Below are 16,959 nucleotides of genomic sequence, written 5' to 3'. Positions count from 1 at the left end.
CATGTCCTACCCCTTAGTGGCCATGTTTTTCAACAAACTATTTTCTATATCTTTCAAGATATCATTGGAACAAATGTTTTGACCAAGTTTCATAAAGATTGGACAAAAAAAGTGGTTTCTAGAGTGTTAAAAAAGGTTTTACTATAGCCATATAAAGAAAAAATGCCCCTGGCGGCAATGTTCAACCAACCGGAACCATTTCAGAACTCATCCAAGATACCATTGCGTCAAATATTTTGACCAAGTTTCTTGACTTCTAGTGTTAACAAGGTTTACCTATAGCCATGTTAGGAAAACTGCCTCGCCACCTCGCCATCATGTTTTTCAACAGACCAGAATCATTTTTGAACTCAACCATAAGGAAAACTGAACCGCTCCAATGCAGCCATGTTTTTTCAACCAAACAGAACCACTACAAATTCGTTCAAAATATCATTGGGAATCATAGTTGTACCAAGTTTCATGAAGATTGGACAAAAAATGTGGCCTTTAGAGTATTAACACAGTAAATGATGATGGCGGACGACAGACAAAAGGTGATCATAAAAGCTCACCATGAGTACATTGTGATCAAGTGAGCTAAAAACAAACACACACACCATTTTTATAGTAAATTCCTATAAACATTTTACAATATCAATGTGTCTCACTTTTTTATGACAGCAGATGCCTTCCCCCAGGCTTCCAAGGCCTCATTGTACTTGCCCATCCTGTACAGATAGCCACCAAGGAATGTGTAGGGGTAGATGTGCTGGTTGTCATAGTAATGCACCGCCGACTGCACACCCTCATTGAACAGTTTCTGGGGAGTGGGGCGCCCCGGGGTCTCACAGATCTCCTCACAGTCGCCAAGGTTACCCAGGGCCATTGGGTATCTGGGGAATATAGCATACATGTATATAAGCCTCGTTCTGGGAAAAAGGGGCTAAATGCATGTGCTTAAACTGGCATCTAAGAATAGCTTGTGGTATATTCTACAGTCAAAACTGAGAACAGCGGCCAGTCAAGGGAAATGACCAAAGTGGCCGTTGTCCACTGGTGACCGTTGTTTTCGGATCACAATTTTTAGATGGCTGGTCAATTGGTAGTATTGCTACGTCATTACCCCACCCAGTCGTTTGCATACAGTGTCAAAAAAGGCTCATTGCCGATAACTCAGCATAATAACATAATTAACTTACATCGAATAAAACAAAATAATATCTTATAAATTGATTTAATTTCATATTGTTAAACTAAATCAATGACTTTATCAACGATACAAACATGAACAAATTAATCCTCTTTCATAAATGCCTTAGGTTTGCTATAAATGTTGCAATTCAGTGTATGTTTTGCCTTAATAGACGATCACAAATCCTTTTATTGCCTTCTTGTAAAAACACTCGCCAGCTTAATGTTGTTTTAGCACTTTATCAGCAATAAAGACCCCCAAAATAGATGGACAAATTATGTGCTGTGTTTTAACCTTTTACGAATCGAATCGACTGACGGTTGATCGTTGTTTTCAGTTCTAACATGACTTTCGGAGTGGAATATACTGGCCGTTAAGAAAGATTGACCGTTATTCTCAAGTGTAATATAGAGTGATTTTCGTCGGGGGCAATCCAAACTGACAGTTGTCTGCGGTTGACCGTTATTCTTAAGTGACCGTTCAGTCAGTTTTGACTGTATATTAGAAATTCCAAAACAAAAATTAACATATGCTCCAAGTATTTTTATTTAACTGTGGTGTCATTCTACCTTTGGGCTGACAAAACAATGTCACATATATTGCCATATAATAACCTTTAAATTATCAGATGGTATATTGTTTTATAAACCCAGGTGTCTGACAACTTGCTCCAAAATGAAGAATACAAGAATGACAGCTTGCTCCACAAGATGTTAACACGCAGCATCCCTGGTTAATAATGAATTGTATTTTAATGTAAATACACAAATCTCACCACCCTCAACATATGATCATTTAAATACCTGCGACATGTGGATGGGGAATTTCTAGATCCAGATTACATAGAGGATATTTGTTGGAATCGGTGGATTATCGATTTTAATTCACGAGTGATCATAGAAAATATATGTTTTCTATGATCACGAGTGAATTAAAATCGATATTCCACCAAATCCAACACATTTTCTTTTTATTTTATGCTTTTTTTTATCGTTTATATACATTTTTAAAGAGTTTAACCAAAGAATTTCGCTGGGATAATGACGTCATTTCGTCAAAAAATGATGTCATTTCACAGTAAACAATAAAAATTATCGATAATTTTCACTGATAATTTTCACTGTTGGAAACAGTGAAATTATCAGTTTTAATTCACTGATATTTCTCTATAAACCACCGAAAAGCATTAAATAACAAGAGCACCGCCTTGCGGGTGCAGACCGCTCATCTATTTTCTTTTTAAAGGTGAAGGGACTTTCATTTTCAATCACAAAGGGGGGAGGGGCGGAGTGAATAGGGGTGTATAGTGTGGGGGTGTGGACATTTATTACATTATCTTCCAAAAATGCGGAAAAAAAAAAAAAAAAAAATCGGAGGGGGGGGGGGGGGGGGGGTATAGTGTGACGGTGTGGTGGTCATTTGTGAGATGATCTAAAAAAAAAAAAAAAAAAAAAATAAAATTAGGGGGGGGATTTGGGGGCAGGGGGATGGGGTGGGGAGGGGGATTCTTGGGTGCAATGGTTGGGCGGTAAAAAAAAAAAAAAATAGGGGGGGGGGATTCGGAGGGGGGGGGGGGGGGGGGGGGGGAGAGGGCACGGGGGATGGTTTGGGTGGAGTCTATTGTGGTATGTCAGGTAAGAGTAGTTTTGTCAAAGTATCAATCAAATCTAATCATAAATAAAGAAGTTATGGCAATTTTAGCAAAATTTAATAATTTGACCTTGAGAGTCAAGGTCATTCAAAGGTCAAGGTAAAATTCAACTTGCCAGGTACAGTAACCTCATGATAGCATGAAAGTATTTGAAGTTTGAAAGCAATAGCCTTGAAACTTTAGAAGTAAAGTGGATCGAAACACAAAATTTAACCATATATTCAAAGTTACTAAGTCAAAAAAGGGCCATAATTCTGTAAAAATGACAACCAGAGTTATGCAACTTGTCCTTTTACTGTACCCTTATGATAGTTTGCGAGTGTTCCAAGTATGAAAGCAATATTTATGATACTTTAGGGGTAAAGTGGACCAAAACACAAAACTTAACCAAATTTTCAATTTTCTAAGTATAAAGGGCCCATAATTCCGTCCAAATGCCAGTCAGAGTTACATAACTTTGCCTGCACAGTCCCCTTATGATAGTTAATAAGTGTTACAAGTATGTAAGCAATAGCTTTGATACTGTAGGAATAAAGTGGACCTAAACACAAAACTTAACCAAATTTTCAATTTTCTAAGTATAAAAAGGGCACATAATTCTGTCAAAATGCCAGTCAGAGTTACATTACTTTGCCTGCACAGTCCCCTTATGATAGTTAGCAAGTGTTGCAAGTATGAAAGCAATAGCTTTGATACTTAAGGAATAAAATGGACCTAAACACAAAACTTAACCAAAATTTTCAATTTTTTAAGTATAAAAAGGGCACATAATTCTCTCAAAATGCACGCCAGAGTTATCTTACTTTGCCTGCCCAGTCTCCTCATGATAGTTAGTAAGTGTATCAAGTTTGAATGCAATAGCATTGATACTTTCTGAGAAAAGTGGACCTAAACGCAAAACTTAACCGGACGCCAACGCCGACGCCAAGGTGATGACAATAGCTCATAATTTTTTTTCAAAAAATAGATGAGCTAAAAACTGATAAAATAACTGTGTTCAGAAAGGTTTGACAAATATATCAATATTGTGTGTGTGTTTGCAGCTTATGCATACCTGAAATGTTAACAGGCAAAGACTTATTTAACAGCCTTCTTTAATGTTAAAATTATCAATCATTGAAGAACTTATATCCCTGTGGTATTTATTTTGTTATTCTTGTCAAACAATGAATAGTTAGACAACCAATAAACTGTGAGAGAAAAATGTTGGTATGTTTAAGATACTTATGGTATTGATTCAAACAGAAAATGTTGTTTTGCTTTTCAAAGTTCCTCCCATAACCAACTTGTCGAAATCAGGAATTATAATTCTTATGCAAAATAAGAAAGGTATTTTAGACAACTCAGGGTATATCAACACAAACTGGTGTATGTTTACCGGTACAAATGCACTCTTTTTGGAAGAGATTAAATGCTCATATTCCTGACATATGCCTATGTTTGACTTTAAATATGTTTTGCAATACAATTTTTACTTTTGTTAGTTCATGCTTTTAAGATATAAAAATCTGTAAACACGTCCCTTTAAATGTAACCATTAGCTTCAATACATAAAATCACTATCAATTCTTTTGCTTTTTTTTTCTTCCTTCATACAAGTTTACTTCCTGATCATTTTCATTATAAACGATTGTGACCAATTAGTAATTTAAATAAAACTGGAAATTACTAATTGCCACAGTGAAATTCAGCTATACTTTGCATGTTTCAAAGCAGCGTGATTTATGAACAACCTCAGGGGTGACAAATGCCCAAGCCGCATTACAAGGTTCAACTTAATTCATTTGTATATAGATCCAGTAAAGTAACTAACTATAACTATAAAGAAAGATAGTCCTTTTCTTGTCTTTAACTATAGCTTGATTTTCAAAATATTTACATTTGCTAAAATGTATTCTAATTGTGAACATGGTCTAGTGCAGAGGATGGCCAGGATTGGGAATATTTGTGAAATAGTAAATATTTTCAAGTCATTTATGATTACATCACTACATAATGGGCTCAAAATTTATGAATTTTGTTTGCCATTACATCATGGGCTGAAAATGTGTGAAACATTAAAATTTCAGCCTTAAATTTGACCAAAAAACCCCACTGGGCTGGTTATCCAGCTTCACTTCTATTTTACTAGATGAAACATTTCTGAACATGTTGTGAAGATTCTGGATAAAAGGAATGAGTTAAGAAATTGAAATGGCAAATATGGCATTTTTTGTATAAAGGGCAAAAGTCTTAAGTGTCTAGCACGATCTGGCTGGTAATCAAACTTTGTATCCATTTAATGACAATAAATATTCTCCTAAAGTAGGTGTCATAAAAGCTGTACAATCTTTTAAAGCAAAAACAAAATATCAGCAGGCCAGCCTAACCATCTCCCATGGGTGTTACAATAATACACCGTAATACACCGGTCAAGAGAGGGGTGTTCACAAAATGGCAAGTATACAGCTCAATCTTATCACAAAGTTTCATGGTCATATTCAGTTTGAGAAAGATGTGACTTCTCTTTCAGCTAAAAGTGAGACAACTTATAGGAAAAGTGGTTTCTGTTCAGCGTTTGATCAACTCTTCAATTGTTTTATACCCCTCATTACACCATGCCCATCATCTTTAACCAGAAACAACTCAAATTGGGCAGTTTGGGGGAAACATATACACATATCAACAAGCACACTTAAGTGTTAATATTGTGTTATTGATGTATTTAACTGAGATTAGTTAGTATATTTAACCCTTAACCTGGAATGTATGTAACCACTGACAAGCTTCATTACTGCTCGATTAATTTCTAAAATAGATGCCGAAAATGGGCTGTCAACAGGCTTTGTTTAAATTATTTTAAGATGCAAGTAAATAAAACTATATTTTTCTTATTTGACATTGATTGTACATTTGTATTTACTTATAAAAATTGTGATTAAACCAGTAATGATAAGTATCTTTTTACTTCCTTGTAAATGTTACACAATTTAACATTGAATCAAATATATATTTGTTCAGAATAATTCTTTTTATTTAAGAAAAAAACTTACTTGGCTAAATGTCCCATATCATACAACAGCCAAAGAAGTTCCTGAAAAAAGACAGAGCAATGTCAAACCAACTGCATGCAATCATATAAAGCATACATTAGCATATGCATACTTTAAATATTCACGAAAAGGATAGCAAAGACAATCAAATTAATATGCTTGTAACATAAGCAGGGTTGGCACCAATCCACCGCCCCCGGTTTTAACCGGCGGTTTTTACCGGTTAAAACCGCCCCGGTCAATACTCCCAAAGTGGTCATTACTGGTCAATACTGGTCGATTGAACTTTCACCCCCAATTTTGATTAATATTCCATGCTTAATTAAACAATATTGATAATATAAATTAAACAGACATGTTGCCAATAATGTCTTAAGCTATTAAAACCCACTATTTTATACCTGTTCATGCAATTTGTAGGCCAATCTCTCAAAATTTTGCAAATGAGTCAAGTTGGTCAATTGGATTTTGCTGGTCGATTGATTATTTTTTTCAATTCTAACGAATTATGAATGCTCAGAAAATTCTGTGCTTGATTCAATAAGAACCTGTCAATTACTGTGTATTAGTTGTTCCTCATGCCTCACTGTCTCCACAGTCTTTCACAGTCTTCAAACCTATACAGGTTAGGGCACCCAAAACTGATAATAGGGCCTTACATGGCACCTTTGACACAACCCTTACTTGTCATGTATTCTTGCCTGGATTTCTTTAACATAATAGTGAAAAAATATTTTATTTTACCATTGATATAAAAAAACTTAATAAGAAATAATTATTAAAAGAAAGAAATAATTGAAAAGAAGAGTCTAGAGTAGACCCACAATTGGTAAACATTATTTGTTGCCAAAATCAAGAACTTTGATTGCTTATTCATTTGAAGACCAATTGATCTTTAAAATAAGAAAACCATACATGCCATAATTTTTCAGACCAATTCCAGGACATTGAGTTAAATTGTCCGGGACTTTTGCCGATTTTCCGGGACATGTATAAAATGTAGCGATATTTATAGACATATGCATTTTTGGTACGTTTTTTTGTTTGTTTCGCATCGTTAATTGCAAAAGTTCGAAAGCCTATCCGAAATACACTTGATCTATTAACGTCTAATTAAACATTACTACTTCCGTTACTAGATACAAGCCACGTGTTTTCAGTGTAAGCGTTCTGAACATAGATGGTGACGTCACTGCGTTATTGTTATTAAGACCGGTGTGTAATGCGTAGTTGTTGATACGCGTTTATTCATTTATAACATTTATTTAATAAAAAAATACAACAATACAGTACAGCGTTTTGACATGGCGAACGTAATTCAAATTCACTTATTACTTTTAACGTTATGTTTACTGGGGGTTTAGAACAAGACAATAATAAACCTAGTGAGGATGACGTTTTTATATGCTTACTTTTTTACTCAACTTGTTTGTCGGTTAAACGTGCGAACATAAACTGCTTTTAATTTTTTACTCAGCGATGTTGGACTTCAGATGTGTCAAGAACTATCCTTTGCCCTTACGCAGCGGGATATAATGACGTAGTAGATTAAAGTCAATTAACAACCACATTAAACAATGCCGCTTTTTCGGTTTGACCGCGAACGTGAGACAATCGATATGATAACAGGACCCCTGTTAATTGATCGAATTTGACACGTAGCGTAGTCTGGCTATTCGGGTAGGCATTGTCATGGAGACGCTGCAGATATACACAGATTCGAGGTGCAGTAAAGCCTAAGATAAGGTTCATGTATATATGGATTTTGTAAATTCCGGGACATTTGACAGATTTCCGGGACAGCGGGACAAGTTCTTCATTTCCGGGACTGTCCCGGACAATCCGGGACGTATGGCATGTATGAGAAAACCCTCTTAATATAGAAAGGAGACAAGTTAGAATTAACTATTAAATTAATAACATTAATAGCAAGTTATCTCATTTTGTTTGAGTGAAATGAAATAGCCTAAGGGCAGATTTGCTTTATTGTCACTATCAGAGACATACCAGTGCATGCATTTTATTACCAATTAAGGCTTAGGGGCCAGATCATTTATGATCCTAGAAACCACAAGAATTCTGTTTGTCCATCAGCTTATCAAATAGATATTTCAATAGATCAATGAAATACTATGGTAACTACAATAGTTATAATACTTCAGTAACAGATTCAAACAATTCAAAAGTCTGTAAGTGGTATGCGCAAAGATGTATGTGAGCACATCTTAAACACCAATCACGGATTCAATGAGATGAAAGACATTATCCATAGTGTAAAAGTAAATAGTACAACGAATTCCCGAGGTACGGACGACAAATGCGATTGTTTACAGGAAAACGTTCAAGACCTGAAGCAAACACTCGACCAATTAAATATATCTGTACAGAAAAAATTTCAATCGCTAGGAGATATACTTAAGGCAAACTCCCTACCAAGTGTTCTTTCCAAAGGTTATATGAATGGCTCTGTAGAAGCAACAAGTAAACGGATGTCCGATGATCCCGTTGAAAATGACACATTACTAGAAACCGAACAAGTGACACTTGAACCTAGCCCACACGCGATCTCCGATATACAAGAAAGTACTGTGCATTTTGAAGTAGAAACCAATAAAGGCGAGCATAGATCGAACATTACGCCACAAACGTCGAAGACGTTACTGATTGGAGATTCAATTTTGAGAGGCATAAATAAGCGAGGATTATGCGAATCTGTGGACATATGCACTTTGCCAGGGAAGACAATGCTGGATATCTGTGAAAAGCTGCAAAAAATGAATATCTCTGACTTATCAAAAATAATAATATTTGCTGGTGGGAATGATGTCTCGAATGGCCAGCCAATTTCAATAATCAAAGATGTAATCTTGCAGACTTCGCAATGCATTCAAGATCAAACAAATTGTGAAATATTTATTTGTAAAATAAGTCCTCGACGTGATGTTGATGTACGCGATTTCAACTCAATGCTAGAAGATGTATCAAGCGAACTTCTGGTAAAGCTGATCGATTGTTATAATTGTTTTGTGTACGGAAACGGACAATTGGCGAATCAACTATTCAGACCTGATGGAATTCACCCAAGTAATTATGGATCAAGTTCACTTGTGGCAGCAGCAACAACAACAACATCGTCAACTTGATCAAAATCAGCGGAGGCGTACTTCTAACGGTGACTTCAAAAACGGGCATCATGAATACCGGAGCGCTAAACCGAACTTCCAATACGGGCTTCATGGCTTTAGGAACGGGCAGCGTGACTTCCGGAACGGTTATCATGACTTCTGGAAAGGGCATCATGACTTCCGTAATGGGCACCATAACTTCTTCAGGCAGCATGATCTAAGGAACGCAAACCAGGACGCCGGGAGTGAATATCAGGATTGTCATAATGAAAATCGTGACTTCCGGTATGTTCGTCGACACGTCAATCATGAAAACAGTCGACACTGCACGAACTGTGGACGTCAAAATCATGTTACACGTGACTGCAGACTACCCAAAAGACAATAGGTTACTGATGACAGACATACTACATCGTTATATAGCACAAATAAATTTGACATTCTTTCGTCGGTATGTAACCAATGTGACTCGCACAAATGTAAGTGTAGTTTAATTATTGCTAATGATGATACAAATCAACATAAACCACATTGCTTAAGATTGAATAATGTTAAATGTAGCACAATCAATAATTTAGACACTGATATATCATCCCTGGATAGTAACGTTCTTATGGAATCTCACATACAATCTACTTTAAAATGTAACATAAATAATGATTATTATATTCCATTTACATATAAAGGTTTGCATATTATGCATTTGAATATCCAACATTTATTGCCTAAATTGGATGAAATTCGTGTTTACTTACACGAAAATAGTTCTTTAGATATAGTAGGCTTTTGTGAAACATTTTTAAATGATAAAACGGAGATTAATACAATATCCATTTCCGGTTACAGCATTGTAAGACGTGATAGGGCTATTTCTGCTGGAGGCGGTATAATAGTTTATATAAAAGATAGCATCTCTTTTGTACGTAGACATGATTTAGAAAGTGACGATATTGAATCTATTTGGCTACAAATCAACATTGTAAAGTACAAACCATATCTAATTAACTTTGTTTATCGCCCACCAAATAGCCCTCAATCTTGGATTGACTCATTTGAATTACAGATAAATAAGGCAGACATGGAAGATTGTAATATGTATTCAACCGGGGATTTTAATTTTCACTGTTTAAGACAAAACATATATAACAATAAGAAATTGGAAAAACTTATCACTGATTTTAATTTAAAACGACACGTGTCTTTCCAACAAGGGTTACGGAACGTTCATCATCAATATTAGACCATTTGTATTCAAAATTTGACAACATTTCTGAGGTAATCATACCAAAAATAGGCATAAGTGACCATTACCCAGTAGTTTTTACATTAAGCGTCAAAGGTAAAATTGTTAAAACAGATGATCATAAAATTATTAAGTACAGATGTTTTAACAAATTTAATGAAATCAATTTTCAAAATGACTTAGCAAATGCTAATTTTGATATGGTTGAAACAATAGAGGATGCTAATGAGGCATTTGAAGTATTTTATAACATATTTAACTCAGTCCTTAATAAGAATGCCCCTATCAAATATAAAAAAGTGAAGAGATTACAACAACCTGGTTGGTACAACGAAAACGTAAAACAGGCAAGGTCTTTAAGGGATAAATATAAACGTGAATCTAATTGGCCACAATATAAGTTGTGGCGTAATAAATGTAACAGTGCAATCAAAATGGCTCAAAAAGAATATTTTTCGAATGCGGTACAAAACAAAACAAGTGCGAAATCGCTCTGGAAAACTATTAAATTAGCATCAAATGAACACACAGAATCCTCTATTTTGCCAAATGTAATAAGGAAGGATGATCAGATAATATCTGGTAAAACAAATGTAGCTAATGCACTTAATGACCACTTTGTTGATATCTCGAAACTTATTAAAAAGACTAAATTTGCTGAACACGATTTCCACTCACTGAAAACATATCGAGATGCTAAGCTCGAATCTAAGCATTTCTCTGTTCAGTTTATTACTATATCAGAAGTTAGTACTTTAATTAATCAACTTCATTCAAACAAATCTGCTGGGGCTAATGGTATAGGGCCCAGCATTATTAAACTTTGCAAAGAATTCATTATACAACCAATCACTGCTCTTATAAATAACTGTATATCACATGGAACCTTTCCCGACATGCTTAAAATTGCAAACGTAATACCTTTATACAAGGGTGGATCGGTAGAAGATCCCAATAATTATAGACCAATATCACTTTTACCTACTATATCTAAAATATTTGAAAAGCATATGGCTAAACAATTGCATATATATCTAGAATCTACAGGTCTATTAAACAAAACTCAGTCGGGTTTTCGCAAATATCATTCTTGTCAAACAGCATTGATTAATATAGTTGATTCATGGCTTAAACAAATTGATAATGCAAATCAGGTAGGTACAATTTTCTTGGATTTAAAAAAAGCATTTGATCTTGTGGACCATAGGGTTCTTTTACACAAATTAAAACTTTATCATTTTAATGATAGGTCATGCGACCTATTTTCTTCATATCTCCGCAATCGATTTCAGTTTATCAAAGCAGAAAACACTACCTCTACTTGTAAAAGCATCATTGCTGGTGTTCCCCAAGGATCTATTTTAGGACCTCTTCTATTTCTTATTTACGTTAATGATCATTCGCTAGATCTTACATGTGATTCTGCAATGTATGCTGATGATACAACATTGCACACTGTGGGAACAAATATTCAAACACTTTAAAATAAGCTACAAACAAATCTTTCAATTGTAAATGATTGGTGCCAAACTAATAACATGATTATTAATCCACTAAAAACTACTTGTATGGTATTAGGGTCAAAACGGAAAGCTAAAAATATAACAGATCTAAAACTTAAAATTTCAGATACGGTGATCAAAACAGTAAATTGTCAAAAACTTCTTGGCCTTTATATTGACAATACTCTATCTTGGAAACTACACATTAACAGCGTTTGTTCAAAAATGTCATCACTAATATTTCTTTTGCAAAAAATAAAACCATATTTAACCCTTGAAATGCGTAAGCTCTTCTATAATGGTTATATCTCACCTATATCCGACTACGCATGCATTACCTGGAGTTCAGCGGCCAAAACGGAAATTAATAGAATAGTCAAAATACAAAAGCGTTGTGGTGCACATATTTTAAATGAAAAGTACAAAACTAATTCAAAAACACTATTTAAAGATCTAAAATGGTTGACTTTCGAACAGCGTAATCACTATTTCACGTCAGTTATTGTATTTAAAGCATTTCACAATCAAACCCCAACATACATATACGTGACCTTTTGACACCTTCACAAAATAATCACTATAACTTGCGATCTTGCGAAAAGGGGGATTTAAAGCTAGTGCGAATACCCAAAACAAACTATTTCAAACAATCGTTTGAATTTTCTAGCAAAACAATTTGGAATTCGTTACCCCCAATATTTACGTCAAACAAACAATTTAATTACATTTAAGAAAAAATTAAAAGCTTATCTTTCTTCCACACTTTATGAAATAAACTGAACATGCTTCATGTTGTTTTAGTAAATAACATTAGTTTAATGTGTAAATACTGTTCTTGCATAGATGGTTATTGTAGTTTTATGTCTGTCATTTGTTTTAAATTATAATATATATCATTATATGTGCATGCATATATGATTCTTTATGTTTTGTTCTTATTGCTCAAGATGAAATATGATGTATTTGTTGTAAATTGTATCTTGTTAGAAGACCTTGTTGAAAATAAGAAATGTATTATATAAATTGCATATTATGTAATTTCATCTGATGTATTTCTTAACAAGTCTATCTTCTTTAAATAAAGATTTTATTATTATTATTATTATTATTATGTGATACACTGAGATAAAGATATTGCCTTAGTTCTTTTGTATTTGAGACCGTTTCCATAAATAATAAAAAAGTATTTTTTACAGCTTTAAAGCTTTTTTTTACAATAGATAACTAAAAAAAAGTTCATCAATTACAGAATAATGATTGATTCAATATAGAATAGCTTAAATTCTTCCTTTGTCATGTTTCAATGTTACAATTTTCAATCGACCAGTATTGACCAATAATGACCAGTATTGACCGGTTTTAACCGGGTATTGACCGCCGTCAATATGCCAACCCTGAACATAAAGACTTGCTACCTGCTGTAATGATCCCATTTCCACACTGTCTATGGTGGTGGTGATGGAGGGGTTAATTGCGTTTACGATGGCTGCCACTTCCATCTCCAGGGTGCACACCACAGGATGGCCATTTAGGTACAGCCACTTCTTCTGTGACACATCCTCACAGATTGGTTGACCTCTCTTGTCTTCATTTCCTTTACCTGTAGCACACAATGATGTTCCACTAAAGGAATGAGCCTTGTTCTGGAAAAACGTGGCTTAATGCATGTACGTAGAACTGCACAGGCTAATCGACGCAAAAAAGAAAACACTTTCTGCCCAGACTAGATTTCTGTTAAGAAAAGATTTCCTTTAAACAAATTTCAATAAGTTAAGTGCAAGGGGGATAATTATCAAATTAAAGTTTATATTCAAAACAATAAAAACATTCTTAATTTGATATGATTGCAGTTTGACTATATTAAAGAAACGGCTTTGAAATATACTGCGCACAGTATAAAACAAGTTTTTCTGTCATTTCATTATCATTCTAGTATTTAGTCATTTAATCTTCCAGTTCGTGTACGAGAAATTAATTAAATAATCCAGATGATTTATGTACATGCTAATGCAGTGTAATTGTTAACAGAGATTCACTTTCATATTTGCCTGGTATCAGCACATTTTTTGCATGACGGTATATGACACAATAAAATATTTCTTTGTACATGTATCGTATTGCATTCAATCTAAATTTAAATTCACTCGTCCAATGAAAGCTCTGCTACTCTGAAGAATATTGCTGGTTAAACGGTTTTCACCAAACATGACCTACTTACCATGCCATGTGACCTCCACAGAATATTGCTGGTTTTCACCAAACATGACCTACTTACCATGCCATGTGACCTCTGCAAAATATTGCTGGTTAAACAGTTTTCACTAAACATGACCTACTTACCATGCCATGAGACCTCTGCAGAATATTGCTGGTTTTCACCAAACATGACCTACTTACCATGCCATGTGACCTCTGCAGAATATTGCTGGTTTTCACCAAACATGACCCAAGCGTGGTCCTCTGACAGAGCCAGCACAACATCCTTGAAGCCAAGTACTTGGAATGCAGCTACACACGCAAACGCAACACCAAAACAATCTAGTTTGTTCCCTAAAACAATGTATTAACAAGTAATAATAAACATATATCGTTTAACATATTTATTTGATGAAATAAACAAGAGGCCCATGAGGGCCTGAATCGCTCTACTGCTATAAACACTGTGCAAGTTTGGAAAGAATAAGATGGAAATTGTGTACTTAATCGCGCAAACAAGGAGAATTTTCTCAAATTCAAGGGGAGATTATTGTGTACTTATTTCTCCGATACTGCTCATATTCAATAGGGTTAAAGTCCTCATTGATATAAAGATACTGTGCAAATTTGGAAATAATTGGACGAAAAGTGTAGAATTAATTGCGTAAACAAGCGGGATTTCAAAATGTTCTCATATTCAAGGAGAAGTCATTCTGGACTTATTGCTTCGACATTGCTCTTTTTAAAAAAAGGTTTGAGTCCTCATTGATACAAAGACACTGTGCAAGTTTGCCATGAATTGGATGAAAATTATGGACTTTATCACATTAAAAAACTGAATTTTTATTTTTTTCTCAAAATCAAGGGGAGATAATTCTGGACTTATAACTCCGATATTGCTCATTTTCAATAGGGTTTGACTCATCATTCAGATAAAGACACTGTGCAAGTTGGGAAATGATTGGATGAAAACTGTGGACTTCATTGCGTAAACAAGCCATATTTCACAATTTTCTCAAATTCAAGGGGAGATCATTCTGGACTTTTTACTCTGACGTAACCCATTTTGAATAGGATTCGAGTCCTCATTAATATAAAAACACTGAACAAGTTTGAAAAGAATCGGATGAAAACTGTGGACTTTATCGCGTAAACAAGAAGAAGTCTAACGCACGCATGCACGGACGACGGAAACCATGCCATGACATAAGCTCTTCAGGCCTTAAGCCTTATGATAAAATCTTAACATAAGTACTTTATTGTCAGGTGATCTAAAAGAAAATTCTTGAAAAATATAACAGCATTTTTTTATAATGAATTTCCAGGGTTTTAAGGGTTGCATATTCAATGATGTAGCACATGTATCATGGACTGTTGTGAAAAAAGTTGCAAAAATGTACCAACTCCGAGATAAAACTGGCTAAAATGACCTGGAAATATCAGTAATAACAGGGAATAATCTAGAATTTACTATCTATGAGTCACTTGAACTCGCAGATTTTAGACAAATGAGTCCCAGGCCAAAATTAATGAATCTACCTTGAAAAAGAATGGGTCCCAACTTAAGAAAGATACCAAGTAATGAAGAAAACGAGTCTTAATCACACTAGCTCAATAAATATTTTGCATTAAACTTTTAATAGTCTCAAAAACATGTTCAAACCAAAACAACAAATTCAGGGTTATCACTATCTTGTTTGCCTTCACATAGGCTATAACATTATCTGTTTCATGAATGTAACCTGTTAAAACATTTCAACTTGATTCAAGTCAATGATAATATTATTGTTAAGATCCGAATTGCGAACCTGATAATATTATTGTTAATGTCCGAATTGCGAGCGGTTGACCTACCGTTATTAAAGTTTAGAGTTGTTTGTTTTGGATTTAGCTTCAACACCTTATTTCAGAGGCATTTTTTCTGTATTATTTATGACTAAGTTACAAAAAGTTCAAGCAGGTTTCCATCCGGGGACTCTAGAAAATATTATAACACACTCTATTTAAAAGGTTGATTCTTATTGGTTTGTATTATACAGCAGAGGCTCAACTAGAGCCAATCTAAAGACTTGTTGCTGTCTTTAAGCCTCATTTGGTTAAACTCAGCGTTCATCGCTACACTTTTGACTCATACCCAAAATGGTTTGTACTTATCTTGATTCGCGTATGCATTAACGGATTCGATTCAGCAATGCGTCGAGTGGACACTCATATTTCAAAACTATGCGTCTATTTTGATATTTGTGCGTCATAGACGCGAACGCACATGTAGATTATTCCCTGTTATAATGACATAATTAGTCATGTAACAAGTTAAATGAAAACCATTCAATCAATTGTTTGGCTTTTGAAAACACTGCAATTGGAATATATTACATCATGCTGATGTGAAAAACTTACTTTCAAATTTTTTGAAAGGGTTATCCTTTTGAAAAAAAGTCATGTGACCCATATACTTTATTAATGTTTGTTTACCTGTCAAAAAACTAAACAATGACTGCAGATGTGCTTTATCTTTGTAGAACGCTCGTGTCAGCCCTCCCCACACAACATCTGAGACTTTCTTGACCAATTCTCTAGATGCAAAGTCACATGGATACTGCGACAAATCGACTGTGCTCTTAATCAATGTCACGAATTTTGTATACAAACACTCGATTGTCTCCCATTCAATTATGGGGAAAATCGGCAACAGTTTAGCGTCATTTTCTCGGTTCGTTGTCACAGATCGGTGTATTGTCAGCGAATTCTCAATAGCTCCTAAGATAATGGAAAGTAGACTCAAGTCAATTCTCTCTGGGTTTTCCAACTGGTCTCTGAATAAGTCCACTACGCATGCAATGTTTTGTAGTGGAAACCGCTGTTTGACACTCTCAAATCCCGCCATCTTGAATGAATTCGGAGAAATTTACATATAGCCTCTATGAAACAAAAGCGAATCAAAGGATACAAATAAATTAATTCATCAGGACGATATAATCAATTATTATAATTATATTACAGCAAATAAATAAATTAACAATTTATGAGACAAAT

The 16,959-nt window shown here is 34.6% G+C and overlaps 1 protein-coding gene across 2 annotated transcripts in view; it reads right to left on the bottom strand.

Annotated features, from left to right (window-relative positions):
- LOC127873704 (menin-like) overlaps positions 1 to 16,811 on the bottom strand; it is a 33,706-nt gene extending 16,895 nt beyond the window's left edge. For both annotated transcript variants that reach the window (XR_008046337.1, XM_052417654.1), the window contains exons 1-5: positions 16,399 to 16,811; positions 14,125 to 14,277; positions 13,143 to 13,327; positions 5,858 to 5,898; positions 651 to 875 (exon numbers count right to left, since the gene is read on the bottom strand). Coding sequence is in view for 1 of the 2 variants with exons in the window: in XM_052417654.1 (XP_052273614.1) it covers positions 651 to 875; positions 5,858 to 5,898; positions 13,143 to 13,327; positions 14,125 to 14,277; positions 16,399 to 16,810 (1,016 nt within the window). In the remaining variant the exon portion in view is untranslated. The remainder of the gene's footprint in view (positions 1 to 650; positions 876 to 5,857; positions 5,899 to 13,142; positions 13,328 to 14,124; positions 14,278 to 16,398) is intronic.
- Positions 16,812 to 16,959: the final 148 nt, after the last annotated feature.

The sequence above is a fragment of the Dreissena polymorpha genome, chromosome 3 (assembly GCF_020536995.1).
Source record: "Dreissena polymorpha isolate Duluth1 chromosome 3, UMN_Dpol_1.0, whole genome shotgun sequence".
Taxonomy (NCBI): domain Eukaryota; kingdom Metazoa; phylum Mollusca; class Bivalvia; order Myida; family Dreissenidae; genus Dreissena; species Dreissena polymorpha.
Note: the sequence above shows the minus strand (reverse complement) of the source record. Positions and strands in the feature narration are given on the sequence as shown.